Raw genomic sequence first — 13,023 nt, forward strand, 5'->3', positions numbered from 1 at the left:
CTTTGAAGAAATCTTTATATTATTGATCTGGGATTTTCACTCTAATTATATTCAATTTTATTTTGCAAAAGAATTGGTAACATATCAGAACATCCTTATGAATGAAGGAAATCACCTTGATTTCTGTCTTTTGCACATCATTATGCGTTAAATCATGACATTGTGATTTCAGATGTTTTTCATATCATGGCTAAAACTACAGATTAATGATCTATTTTCATTCTGTTTCTTACATAAAACATTTCTTGTTCTTTGTTTTTGCTTTACATGGAATGCATGGGCTTTAAGACCATAATTTCTTTGGTAAGGTTTCATCTGCATTGGGGTCTTTCTTGTTTCTTCCTGTTCTCTATTAATAAGACCTAATTTTTAGGCAAAAGCCTGCAATAACAGGTGTGATTTAGAAATGATTTCTGATCCGTATTAATGCTACTCTCTTTTCCCCCTAAATACTGCTACTTTTTAGAATATTTGGCAGAAAAGTCTTCATTCTTTTGAAATATTATCTATGAGAAGCAAAATACAGACTAAGAAAATCTTTAGCTTTGTTTTGTGGTAGATAATTATTTATAATTTTATAATCCATACAAGTAGATACATAAAATGAAATTATAGACAAAACGAGATTACTAAAGGACAGATAAAATTTATAAAATAAAATTTGAGACTATAGCTTATTATAAGTTTATATAATTTTAATAAATTTATTTTCAAAGTTTTTATCTTTTTTCTTTGATAGGAATGGGTCGTGAAGTTGAGAATCTTATATTGGAAAATACACAACTGTTGGAAACCAAGTAAGTATATGCAAAATTTTAACAGGCAACAAAAGATACTGAATTTTCTTCTCACCCAATTCAATGGCACATCTTTAATTTAACATAGCACGAATGCAGTCTCACTACCCCACGTCCTTCCGCTTCTCTGTGTGTGGGCTTGTGCATACACACGTACACAAGCAAATAGTTAATGAGACCTAATTTCACTGATGGTGTGTTTCATTACTCTGTTCTTTTCAGAAACAGATTTTGATCTCCTTTCTACCCTGCAAGTATCCATGCCTTTCTCTTAATCTTCTGGATGTGTCCTATGTGGTTTTTGCTCCCTCCCCTGGGATATCTATTTTCTTCTCTCTCCTCTTGGGGCTTCTTTTATTTCTGCATAAATGTTTTTATCTATATGCGGCCCACCTCTTCAGAACTCTCCTCCATAGTAGCAATTTGTGGAGTCTTACTTAGGCCCTCAAACACATTGGAGTTTTGTTTAGTGCAGTGGGTCCTGAGTTACGTGGAAAAGCAGATCAGGCCCCTTTGTAAATTTGCTGTGTCAGAGCAACTTTGGAACATCTGTGTATATCCAAAACAGAATGTAGCTCTAATGACGTCCTATGTCCATGATACGCAAAAGGAGCTAGATCTTAGATTTTTTTTTTCATTTTTTTCAAGGTTAGACTTTCTTATTAATTATTAAAGGTAAATTCAAGGATTAGTTTTACTTTGTTGATTAGATAATATCTTTTCAGAACTTATTAAGAACGGTACCCTTATGGATGCTATTTGTTTGTTTGTTTGTTTAATTAACCACTTTATTTTATTTATTTTCGGCTGCGTTGGGTCTTCGTTGCTGTGTGCGGGTTTTCTCTAGTTGCAGCGAGCGGGGGCTGCTCTTTGTTGCGGTGCGCAGGCTTCTCATTGGGGTGGCTTCTCTTGTTGCGGAGCATGGGCTCTAGGCGCACAGGCTTCAGTAGTTGCAGCACACGGGCCCTAGAGCATTCCGGCTTCAGTAGTTGAGGCACGTGGGCTCAGAAGTTGCGGCATGCAGGCTCTGGGGCACACAGACTTCAGTAGTTGTGGCGCACGGGCTTAGTTGCTCCGCAGCATGTGGGATCTTCCCGGACCAGGGATCAAACCCACGTCCCCTGCATTGGTAGGTGGATTCGTAACCACTGCACCACCAGGGAAGTCCTGGATGCTATTTGTTAAAAGTTTAATTTTATTTAATTCTGACTTTTTAATAATTTAGTGGTCTGCCTTGCCTTATCCATTTATTCTTCTTTTTAAAAAAATATTTATTTATTTGTCTGCGCTGGGTCTTAGTTGCGGCACGCATGATCTTCACTGCAGCATGCGGGATCTTTAGTTGCAGCATGTGAACTCTTAGCTGCAGCATGTGGGATCTAGTTCTCTGACCAGGGACCTAATCCGGGCCCCCTGCATTGGGAGCATGGAGTCTTAGGCACTGGACCACCAGGGAAGTTCCTCCGTTTATTCTTTGTTTGATAAGAAAACAGACCATTGCTTTGTGGGGTTTTTTTTTAAACCTTTATCTACAGACACATCAGGTAGAATACCTTCGAAGGTTTCAGTCATTATTTAGCCTTATGATTGTAGTTACTTTAGTCTACAAGAGAAATAAGCTGTGAGATAGAAAGAATATTTACTTGTAATGGTGCTCTTGAAATATGTGTTTCTTAGAAATGCGTTGAATGTAGTGAAGAATGATTTGATAGCAAAAGTGGATGAACTTACCTGTGAGAAAGACGTGCTGCAAGGGGAGTTGGAGGCTGTGAAACAAGCCAAGCTGAAGCTAGAGGAGAAGAACAGAGAATTGGAGGAAGAGCTTAGGAAGTAAGTTTTCACTATATTGTTCTAAACCAAACAAGCTTTGCCAGTGTGCCACCAAGGTTATAGGTGTAACCCCGAGACTGCTACCTTTAGCGCTCTCGTCACAAAGGCCCCAGAGCTGCCTGGGATAGGGTTAAGTGCTGGGCTGATTGCCTCTGCTCTGAACAGACCCTTCCATTTATTGAATATTATAATTTTTTGTGCATGTCATGATGTGAAAGAAGTTAGGAGAGCTGTTCAAATATTGCTAATCAGGAAACTGTAAACATTCATTATTTTCCTTTTCTTTAATGCCTGGTTTTCTGAGAACAGTGCTATGATAATGTTCCCCTAAATGAAAGCAGCTAAATACCCTGTTTGGAAAAAGGAAAATAATCATTTAGTGGTAGTTAAAATTTTTGACCTGTTCTTTATTCTTTAAAAAGGTGAGGTCAACTCAAATAACATGTTTTGTTTTTTACCCCCCACTAGAGCTCGTGCAGAGGCTGAAGATGCAAGGCAAAAAGCAAAAGATGATGATGATGTAGGTTTATAATTTTGGACTTGTTTTCTTAACTTACCATATTTTGGTATTTTGAGGAAATCTTGTTAATTAAGCTTTGGGTATAGCATTATAAAGATGAAAAGAAAAAGTTAAAATCGTGCTTATGATCATGAATAGTCTAGATTGTGCTCCCACATAGTATCCAGATGCTAAGCTTTCTAGCTACGCACAGTGTGCTCATTTTTCCTCCATGGCTTTGTGCTCTGACTTGTGTTTGCCTATTCAAGCTCAAGGACCTGGTGGGATATTTTGGAGTTTTTTGTTTTTGTTTTGTTTCAAATTTTAACTTAGAAATATATGAAAACCTTAAGAATAAAAATAGTTTAATGGTATTAAACATAAAAAGGTAAAGTCTAGAAACTTTAATACTAGGCAATTAGCCCATATTGTTGTCAACATATAAATACAAAAGAATAAATATGAACTTCTTGCCAATGTTATTAGCATGCCAGTTATTCTGTCAGTAGCTAGGGTATCATTCCTGTCACAGGTGTTTGCCGGTCAAGTATCAAACTTGAGATATATGGATGTCCTGATCAGAATGATTATTTTGTGCCCCTTCAATCTCTTATTTGTGTTTTTATATAATATTTGATACATTTAAAAATATATGTAACATGTAAGTTATGAATAATAACTTATAATTAACATTATAATAAATTAACATTATGAACCTACCATTTAACCTAAGAACTAGAACATTATCAAACATTGAAGATACCCTATGCTCTTCCCTCTAGAGGAAACTACTATGCTGTATTTATCGTTTTCTTAACTTGAAAAAAAATAATTTTATCATACCACACATGTATGTATCCTTACAAGGTATGGTTAATTTTCACTGTTTTTGTGTTTTATATGTATTTAGCTTTGGAGACTTGCTTCTTTTTCTCAGTATTATGTTTTTTATATTTACCCTAGTTGTAGTATAGTGGTATAGTTCATTCATGTTCACTGCTTTATAATATCCCATTATGAATATACTACAATTTCTGTATCTGTTTTCCTGTAAATGAATATTTAGGTTATTTTCAGCTTTTTACTACCACCACCAATGCTGTTATGAACATTACAGTGAGAGTCTTCTGGTTTTTCAGGGTATATTCCTAGTAGTGGGATTGCTGTGTTGCAAACTCAAAATCCTTTGATCATTTGTTGTTTGACTTTTTTTTAAAGGAGAGGTTAAGTTCTGCAGCAGGAGGACAAAGAAGGAGACTGCTGAGGGATAAGCTAAGCTCAGCCTCTTTCTTTCTGTCCCATGCCTTTCAGCTGTGATTCAAAATGTGCATACTGCACTGAGCAAAACAAAAGCCCTACAGTTAACCCAACCTTCCTCTCCAGAAGAGCCTTTAGAAATCAGCAGTAGAAGGAAGTTGACTTGAGCATGCCCCTTTGGGGTCGTACCATGCTCACATTCCTTATTCTCCCTAATAATAATTCTGGTTAATACAGTTGTCTCCATCTTGTTATATTTCTTTTGGTGTTTTAGTGACTCCTAGCATTGGGTACCTTGGTAGCTAGCCAACAGGTTTTTATGCTTTTTGCTGGCTTTGAGTGTGTATGTAGATTGGTAGTTTGAGATAAATGAACCCCTTTAGGAACTTACTTGTAACTATTTTCTGAATAACTAGTATTTGTTATAGAACATGGATTTAAAATACTGTTGTGAGAACAACATTTCCAGGCGAGTGTATTAAATCTATAGAGATAACAGCCTTTTTGTTTTTCTTCAAAATCTGCACTATTCTTTGTATTTCCTTTATAATATATTCAAATATTTGTATTTATATTGAAGAATTAAATTGTCTACTTTTTTCAGTCATAAATAATTAAGTATATCTCTTTATTGATTTTGTTTTTATTAGACCTTTTTTTTTGTTATCCACTAGATTAGAAATTAAGGAATGTTAAAAGCTTAAAATTTTTACTTAAGTCTGCGATAACACTAAAACAGATACAGGCTCCCAGAGTGATCTCTAGTCTTCTTTTCGTTATAGAGTGATATTCCCACAGCCCAAAGGAAGCGGTTTACTAGAGTAGAAATGGCCCGAGTTCTAATGGAGAGAAACCAATATAAAGAGAGATTGATGGAGCTTCAGGAAGCTGTTCGATGGACAGAGATGATTCGGTTTGTATGAGAAGTACCTCTGGTGTTTTTCTCCTCTTTGTTTACTAGGTTACTGATTGTTTACTGATATTCATTTCTTTATTCAGAGCTAGAGTCCTGCCTTGGGGATCCAAGCCCATTGCTCTGTTTACTAAGAGAGGTCTAAAGAAACACTAGCAGTTAGTAACAGAATGTGATCAAAGTGGGTCCCTCTTGGGCCAGTGAGGCCTCTTGGAGAATATTCCCACAACCTCTAAAGGGCAATTAAATGATGGTCTGTCGATGAAAATAATCAGTAAACAATCTATAATTGGAATAGAAAAGAATTTTATTTGAGCCAAGTGGAGGACTGCAGCCTGGGAGACAGCTTGTTGGATATCTCTGAGGAGCTGCTCTGGAGAGGCATGGGTTTCAGCACAGTTTTATATCTTGTCAGAACAAATAACATCAAACAAGTCACAGATACATTCCTTCAAGGTTTCAAAAAAACCAGATAAGCGTGTACACAGTGAGTCAGTATGGCCTTGACACCTGGGAAGGGAGTCTTATCGTGAAAAGAGTGAGTACCAGCATTGGTGTCCCAGGAAGGGAGGCATTTCATCTTTATCTTTAACATGGACATTCTTTACTTCTGGTCAGTGCACCCTTTTCTTTAATAATGAAAGCATATGTACAGTATATGTTTGATAGGCCACAAATAGGCTGTTTTAGTTCACATAACATTTGAGTTAAATCATGTATAAGCCAGAATACTTCCCCACACCTCAATATGTGAAAATTTCTTTAGTCATTTTTTGAAAGAATGTAGAAACTGACACTACTTTTGCAGTGATGTCAGGAAGAGGTAAAGTTTTCATTTGCCACATAGGGAACGAAATCAGTCATAGTCAGTGACTTCCTGTAAAATATTCCTGTAAACTTCCTGATTTCCACCACCCCCCCACTTTCTGAGTAGTCATGCAAAAAGCAACCTTCAGTTGACATCTTTGTAAGTTGGATCTTAAATCTCACCTAATGCTGCCATCTAATGGTCATATCTTCAGTAGCAGCGTTCCTTATTTTAATTTTAGAAAGAGCTCACGAAAAGTTTGTAAACTAGTTGCCCCCTAATTTGCCCATATTTTTCAGTTTGGATTGTCACATCAGATTTACCAATAATAGTACACGCTGACACCTTGTTTTAAAGTTTATGAAAATATTTTCTAACCACCAACTGTTACTTCCTTATGATTATGTCCTTTACTTAATAGTAATAAAAACATTTTGTATAGCACATTTACAATTTGCAAAAGTTGTAATTCCTTGTAGCTGCTAAGAAGGAAGAAGATTACTATCTTAATCTTTATTTATTGGACAGAGAAACTAATATACTAACAAATATGTTCTTAACTCCAGCTTGTAAGGGATATGGAATAAATAATGAGTGAATAGTTAAAAAACTGAGGCATATAGTCAGGTTCCACTTTTCATTCCTATTTTTAATTCTAGCAGTGAAATGGTAGTCAACAGGTGAATAAAAATGGTGGCTTAACTTTCTTCATTGAATTAAAATATGTTTTAAATTCAGTCCTTAAAAAAAGAAATGAAAAGGGGACTCTGACAGTCATAGCAGAAACCTTACAACCTTACTAAATCAATTTGCAGTGCCTTTTTTTTTCTTTTTGAAATTTTGTCGAATTATTGAATCAATGCAGTTTCTTTTCTTTCTTTTTTTTTAAATATTAATTTATTTATTTGGCTGTGTCAGGATCTTTAGTTGCGGTGCCCGGGCTTCTCTCTAGTTGTGGCATGTGGGCTCCAGAGCGCACGGGCTCAGTAGCTGTGGTGTGTGGGTTTAGTTGCCCCATGGCATGTGAGATCTTAGTTCTCTGACCAGGGATTGAACCCTCGTCCCTTGCATTGGAAGGCGGATTCTTAACCACTGGACCACCAGGGAAGTCCCAATGCAGTTTATTTTCTTCCCTGGTCAGCTTTTCAGTAATGGAAAAGTTTTAGTCCTGTGAAAAATGACCCATCAGAACACTAAAGTTACAAGCTAATTTTTGAGAGCTGGAAGTGTAAAACAAATGGTACCTTTATGTAGAGACAGGGAATTACAATGCAATATTTTAATAAAAAGGGAAGTTGGAGGATATCTCTTCAATAAAAAATTGAAATAGTAACATTCAGGCTTGTTGGCTATCTGTCCAGCCCAGATAATAATTTTGTCTCTTATCAGTAGTCTGAGCTCTTTGAGGGAGGGATGGAATTTTATTTATATTAGTTGTATCGGCCTTAACAGACTGACTGACACAATAGGTCGAAGTAACTATTTGCTGACATTGTTGACTCTCCTCCATGTATTTCATGAACTTCTTGGGTCCCTCGTTCTTCAGATAGAAAGCTAGACTACCTCACTAAACATCTCTCTCTCTGTCTCCCACCCCTTCTCTTTCCCTTTCCCTGTAGTGCATCAAGAGAAAATCCAGCCATGCAGGAAAAAAAAAGGTCAAGCATTTGGCAGTTGTAAGTATCTAAAAACACACAAAGACTCTGAGATGAGATTAGAATCAAAATTTATTTTCACAAATGATTTCTTTCTTTTTGCTTTCTTTCTTAAATTTAGGGTATATAGCTAAACTGAACTTTTTCTTTTTGGTATGTAGTATGCCGGCTCGGTAAGGCTGTTCTTGAGGACTATCGTAAGATGCATCATGTTGGTTATGCATTTAGTGGAATCCTCTACTAAATTAAATACAATAATGGGGAATTATTTTTAGAGTTGATAGTTTTCTGGATCCCCATTAAAGTTACTGATTCACTGGTTGTGTGATTGTAAGGATCTTTACAAAGTGAAGATTAGAAATTTAGTGTTTGTGGGGTTGAGTTGTGTGTGTACCTGTGCGTTTGGGACTTGAACTGTGTTTGTGCTGGAAGTACTGTGCATTTACTGTGCTTAAAACTTGCCCTTTTTTGGTGAATTTTTTCTGGTATTTAATAGAAATAGGTTTTTTTCTCTTTTTTGAGTGGATGTGAAAATAGTTATTTAAATTGAGGTTACTAAAAAAATGTATAAGGTACGTGTTAAAATGGTAGTATGTGTTCTAGTACTTTATTATGACTATTTTTAGAAGTGGCTTACTAAGCTTCTGTTCAAACCGTGCAGCCATAACCTTGCTGTTTAACAACCACTGGCTGGCTAAAGGAACCGTCTTATTTTATTTCTTCATTACGAGAAGTTCCCTGTACTCAAGAGCTCCTTCCTTTCATTATGAGGGTTGCTAATTAAAGAACAGGGATCTGCCATTCTAGGCAATAGTTTCTCTTTCCTGAATGTCTGAGTTTGGCTGTGAGTTATTGCTGAGGTTGCAGTGTGTAACTACAAAAAATCTTTTTGCTGGTTTCTAACTCATTTCCTTGTAAAAGCTCTCTGGAATTTGTGGAAAATGATGGATTGTTCTTAACCATGCATGTAACACACACACACACTGCACACACACATCCTCTCATTTTCCTTTTAGTTTCAGCAGACTTTTCAGCTCCTCAAGTAACACTACTAAGAAGCCTGAACCACCGGTTAATCTGAAGTACAATGCACCCACCTCTCACGTTACTCCTTCCGTCAAGAAAAGAAGCAGCACCTTATCTCAACTCCCAGGGGATAAGTCCAAAGCCTTTGATTTCCTTAGCGAAGAGTAAGTGTTTTTCAGACTAGCGGTTACACCCTAAATAACTTAACAGTTCAGAATATTCTTGCCCCTTATCAGATCAGCTATAAAGAAACTATTCCTATAACTTGACTGCCTTTAAGTACGTTGCTCCTAGTTTTCATAAAGAGGAGAAATGTTTTAAAATCTCCTTTTTGCTAGTTTGACAACATTGATAAATATTAATAGAAATGTTGAAGACCTATATAAGCCCTTGTCCTAGTTGTTTGATCATTTCCTCTGTTGTCAGAAGGAACTGGCTTTCCATCCTGACCCTGCTCCTCACTAGGTAGATGAACTTGGGAAAGGTAATCTCTCAGAGCCCCAGTGTCTCTACCTATAAAATGAGTATGATAACCTACCTTAGAGATGTTAGGATTAAATTATATAGTGTCTGTAAACTGCCTGACACAAGGTAATTTTTTCTTGTTATTTATGCTATTTTAGCAGGGGAGGGGAGATAAGCTGTTGTTATATTCACTTAACTTAAAAAGGAAATTTCTTTCCCTTTTAGAACTGAAGCTAGTTTAGCCTCACGCAGAGAACAGAAGAGAGAACAGTATCGTCAGGTAAAGGCACATGTTCAGAAGGAAGATGGTAGAGTGCAGGCTTTTGGCTGGAGTCTGCCTCAAAAGTACAAACAGGTAACGTTTGAACATGGTAAGAGCATCTAATGGGAGATGCAAGGGGGAGGAGTAGGCCTGGGCATGAAAGACTCGAACTACACGTCCCAATCTGCTCAGTTTCAAGTGGCATGGATTTGGCACACGTTTAGAGAAGTATTGAGGGTACTGGGTTTTAGGCGGTTTTCTTGAGCCCTTCAGCTCAAGAGAAATGACTCTGAGTTCTGTGAGGAAGGAGAGGGGTCAATAGGAGGTGGCTGAGTACATGTGACTTGGGGTATCCTATTCTATTTTAATATTTGAAGATTTTGTTAAAAAAAATTCAGGTCTTCAGGAACTTTACTATATTCCCTACCCCTAACACACACACACACACACACACACACACACACACACACACACACACACACACGTGTGCACTAACAGGTCTGTGAGTTAATGTATCTTTTCTGAGCTCCCAAAGCAGCATCTTATCTTCTCTAATTGCCACTTGATTTTCTGCTTATTTTTCAAATAAGAATGACAAAGTTAACTTGAACTTGACTTCATAGAATAAATATGTTACAGCAGTGCTTGTCCATGTCTCAGTGGTTCTGTAAGTTCACTTTTTTTTTTTTTGCGGTATGTGGGCCTCTCACCGCTGCGGCCCCTCCCGTTGCGGAGCACAGGCTCCAGACGCACAGGCCCAGCGGCCACGGCTCATGGGCCCAGCCGCTCCGCGGCACGTGAGATCCTCCCGGACCAGGGCACGAACCTATGTCCCCTGCATCGGCAGGCAGACTCTCAACCACTGTGCCACCAGGGAAGCCCTGTAAGTTCACTTTTGATGAGGCTTACCCAGTGTGTCTTTTTCTCCCCTCCCCAATTATTAGGTAACCAATGGACAAGGGGAAAATAAGATGAAAAATTTACCTGTACCTGTCTATCTCAGACCTCTAGATGAAAAAGATACATCAATGAAGGTAAATTAATTTTGAAGTTAATGGTAATATTGCTTAAAATCTTGGTGAAGTTTTTCCTAAAACCAAAAAAGTTTAAATTCTACTTTCGTGGGCAAGGTTATTGTTCATTTTGTAGTTTTAGACTGGAATACTTTGAATATTTTTAGAGCCCTCTGTTTGTAATCATTAGATCTTTTAAAGAAATGTGAAAAGTTGTAAACATTTTTAGAGAGAAAGTGACTTAATACCATCTTTTTTTAACCCAAAAAAGCTGTGGTGTGCTGTTGGAGTCAGTTTGTCAGGTGGGAAGACCAGAGACGGTGGCTCTGTGGTTGGAGCGAGTGTCTTTTACAAGGATGTTGCTGGTTTGGATGCAGAAGGCAGTGAACAGCGAAGTGCATCTCAGAGCAGTTTAGACAAGTTAGATCAGGAACTTAAGGTAAGTGCTTACACTAACAATTGACCCAGTTTCTGAGACTAATTGCTTAGCTCTTTGATCTCAAACTTACTTCTGGGTCCAACTTCTAATTGGGGTTACTACGCCCTTGCTTACTCCTCATCCGCCCTCTCTCTCTTTTAAATCAGTTTTACTGGAGTATATTTTACATAAAATAAAATGTACGCTCTAAATGGATACAGTTCAAAGAGTTTTGACAAAGGTATGCACCTATGTAGCAATCATCACAGTCAAGATATACAACAGCTTTAACACTGATCTGCTTTAACTGCTAGTTCTTAGTCTACTAATTATTGTTGAAAGGTGGTTATACTTTCAGCCTTCCAAATAATCTGGAAATAAACTTGAAATAGTATTGTCCTTTAGTGTAGAGGCACAGCCGCATGGATATTTACACATACGTCTCATTTTAAACATTCGTTTTCCTTACTTTGCCTATGCAGGAGCAGCAGAAGGAGTTAAAAAATCAAGAAGAATTATCCAGTCTAGTCTGGATCTGTACCAGCACTCATTCAGCTACAAAAGTTATCATTATTGATGCTGTCCAACCAGGCAACATCCTAGATAGTTTCACTGTTTGCAACTCTCATGTTCTGTGTATAGCAAGTGTACCAGGTAAGAGTACCATGCTCCTCTCTTCCCACCGTCCACAGCTCCTTACTGGCAAGAACCGACTGGTTACTGGAGATAGTTATGTACCACTCTCTCACGGAGTTTATTTTCTAGTTGGTGAAGACCAAAAATAAACTGGAAACAAATGACTAACAAAGAGATTTTCAGATACTGTGAAGAAAGTAAAACAATGGAAATTTGAGAAGATAAGTGGGTGGCAGAGGGCAAGGGGCTATTTAGATTGAATAGTAAGGGAAGGCCTTCTAAAGTTGTATATTAAATATTATGTGATGTTAAAACATTGGTTTAAAAATTAAAGGGAATTCCCTGGCGATCCAGTGGTTAGGACTACGTGCTTCCACTGCAGGGGGCATGGGTTCCATCCCTGGTCGGGGAACTAAGATCCCACATGCCACGCGGCGCAGCCCCCGCCCCAAAAAAATTAAAGAGGTTGATGTTATATCTACACAGTGGAATATTATTCAGCCATATAAAGGAATGAGATATTGATACATGCCATAACATGGATTAACCTTGGAAACAACTCAGACACAAATATTGTATGATTCCACTTACATGAGCTATCTAGACTAGGCAAATTCATAAAGACAGAATTAAATTAAAGATTACCAGTGGTAGGGGCTCAGGGAGCAGAGAGTTATTGTTTAATTGGTACAGATTTTCTATGTGTGGTGACAGAAAAGTTTTGGACATAGCTGTGATGGCTGTACAACATTGTGAATGTAATTAATGCCACTGAATTGTACACTTAAAATGGTTAAAATGGAAAGTTTTGTGTAGTATATATGTATATTTTACTACAAAAAATTTTTTGTAATGTGATAGGAATAAAAACAGCTTTCTAAATAAAGAGAACTGAAGAGGTTTATTTTTTTATGGTAAATGCTTAGTTTTTAAATGTGGTACTAATATCTTAAGGCACTGTATACACCTAGGCTGTATTAATTTTATTTATTTGTTTGTTTGTTTGTTTATTTATGGCTGCGTTGGGTCTTCGTTGCTGCACGTGGGCTTTCTCTAGTTGGCGGCGAGCGGGGGCTACTCTTCATTGTGGTGCGCGGGCTTCTCGTTGCGGCGGCTTCTCTTGTTGCGGAGCACAGACTCTAGGCACCCGGGCTTCAGTAGTTGTGGCACTCGGACTCAGTAGTTGTGGCTCGCAGGCTCTAGAGCACAGGCTCAGTAGTTGTGGCTCACGGACTTAGCTGCTCCATGGCATGTGGGATCTTCCCGGACCAGGGATAGAACCCATGTCCCCTGCATTGGCAGGCGGATTCTTAGCCACTGTGCCACCAGGGAAGTCCTGTATTAATTTTTATAGTGGTGGAAGTTCATATTTCAAATAGTAATAGAGATAATTAAAAAAATTTTTTGCTACCTTGTCAGATATAATTAGATTTCATTGTTTTTG

The 13,023-nt window shown here is 37.6% G+C and overlaps 1 protein-coding gene across 10 annotated transcripts in view; it reads left to right on the plus strand.

Annotated features, from left to right (window-relative positions):
- The window catches only part of SPAG9 (sperm associated antigen 9), a 150,280-nt gene that overhangs the window by 114,912 nt on the left and 22,345 nt on the right, over nucleotides 1-13,023 (plus strand). For all 10 annotated transcript variants that reach the window (XM_019944358.3, XM_019944359.3, XM_019944361.3 and 7 more), the window contains 10 exons: nucleotides 740-797; nucleotides 2,475-2,627; nucleotides 3,096-3,147; nucleotides 5,166-5,296; nucleotides 7,724-7,780; nucleotides 8,776-8,949; nucleotides 9,476-9,605; nucleotides 10,457-10,546; nucleotides 10,797-10,964; nucleotides 11,426-11,597. In XM_019944358.3, coding sequence (XP_019799917.1) covers nucleotides 740-797; nucleotides 2,475-2,627; nucleotides 3,096-3,147; nucleotides 5,166-5,296; nucleotides 7,724-7,780; nucleotides 8,776-8,949; nucleotides 9,476-9,605; nucleotides 10,457-10,546; nucleotides 10,797-10,964; nucleotides 11,426-11,597 — 1,185 coding nt within the window. The remainder of the gene's footprint in view (nucleotides 1-739; nucleotides 798-2,474; nucleotides 2,628-3,095; nucleotides 3,148-5,165; nucleotides 5,297-7,723; nucleotides 7,781-8,775; nucleotides 8,950-9,475; nucleotides 9,606-10,456; nucleotides 10,547-10,796; nucleotides 10,965-11,425; nucleotides 11,598-13,023) is intronic.

Source organism: Tursiops truncatus, chromosome 20 (genome assembly GCF_011762595.2).
Source record: "Tursiops truncatus isolate mTurTru1 chromosome 20, mTurTru1.mat.Y, whole genome shotgun sequence".
Taxonomy (NCBI): Eukaryota; Metazoa; Chordata; class Mammalia; order Artiodactyla; family Delphinidae; genus Tursiops; species Tursiops truncatus.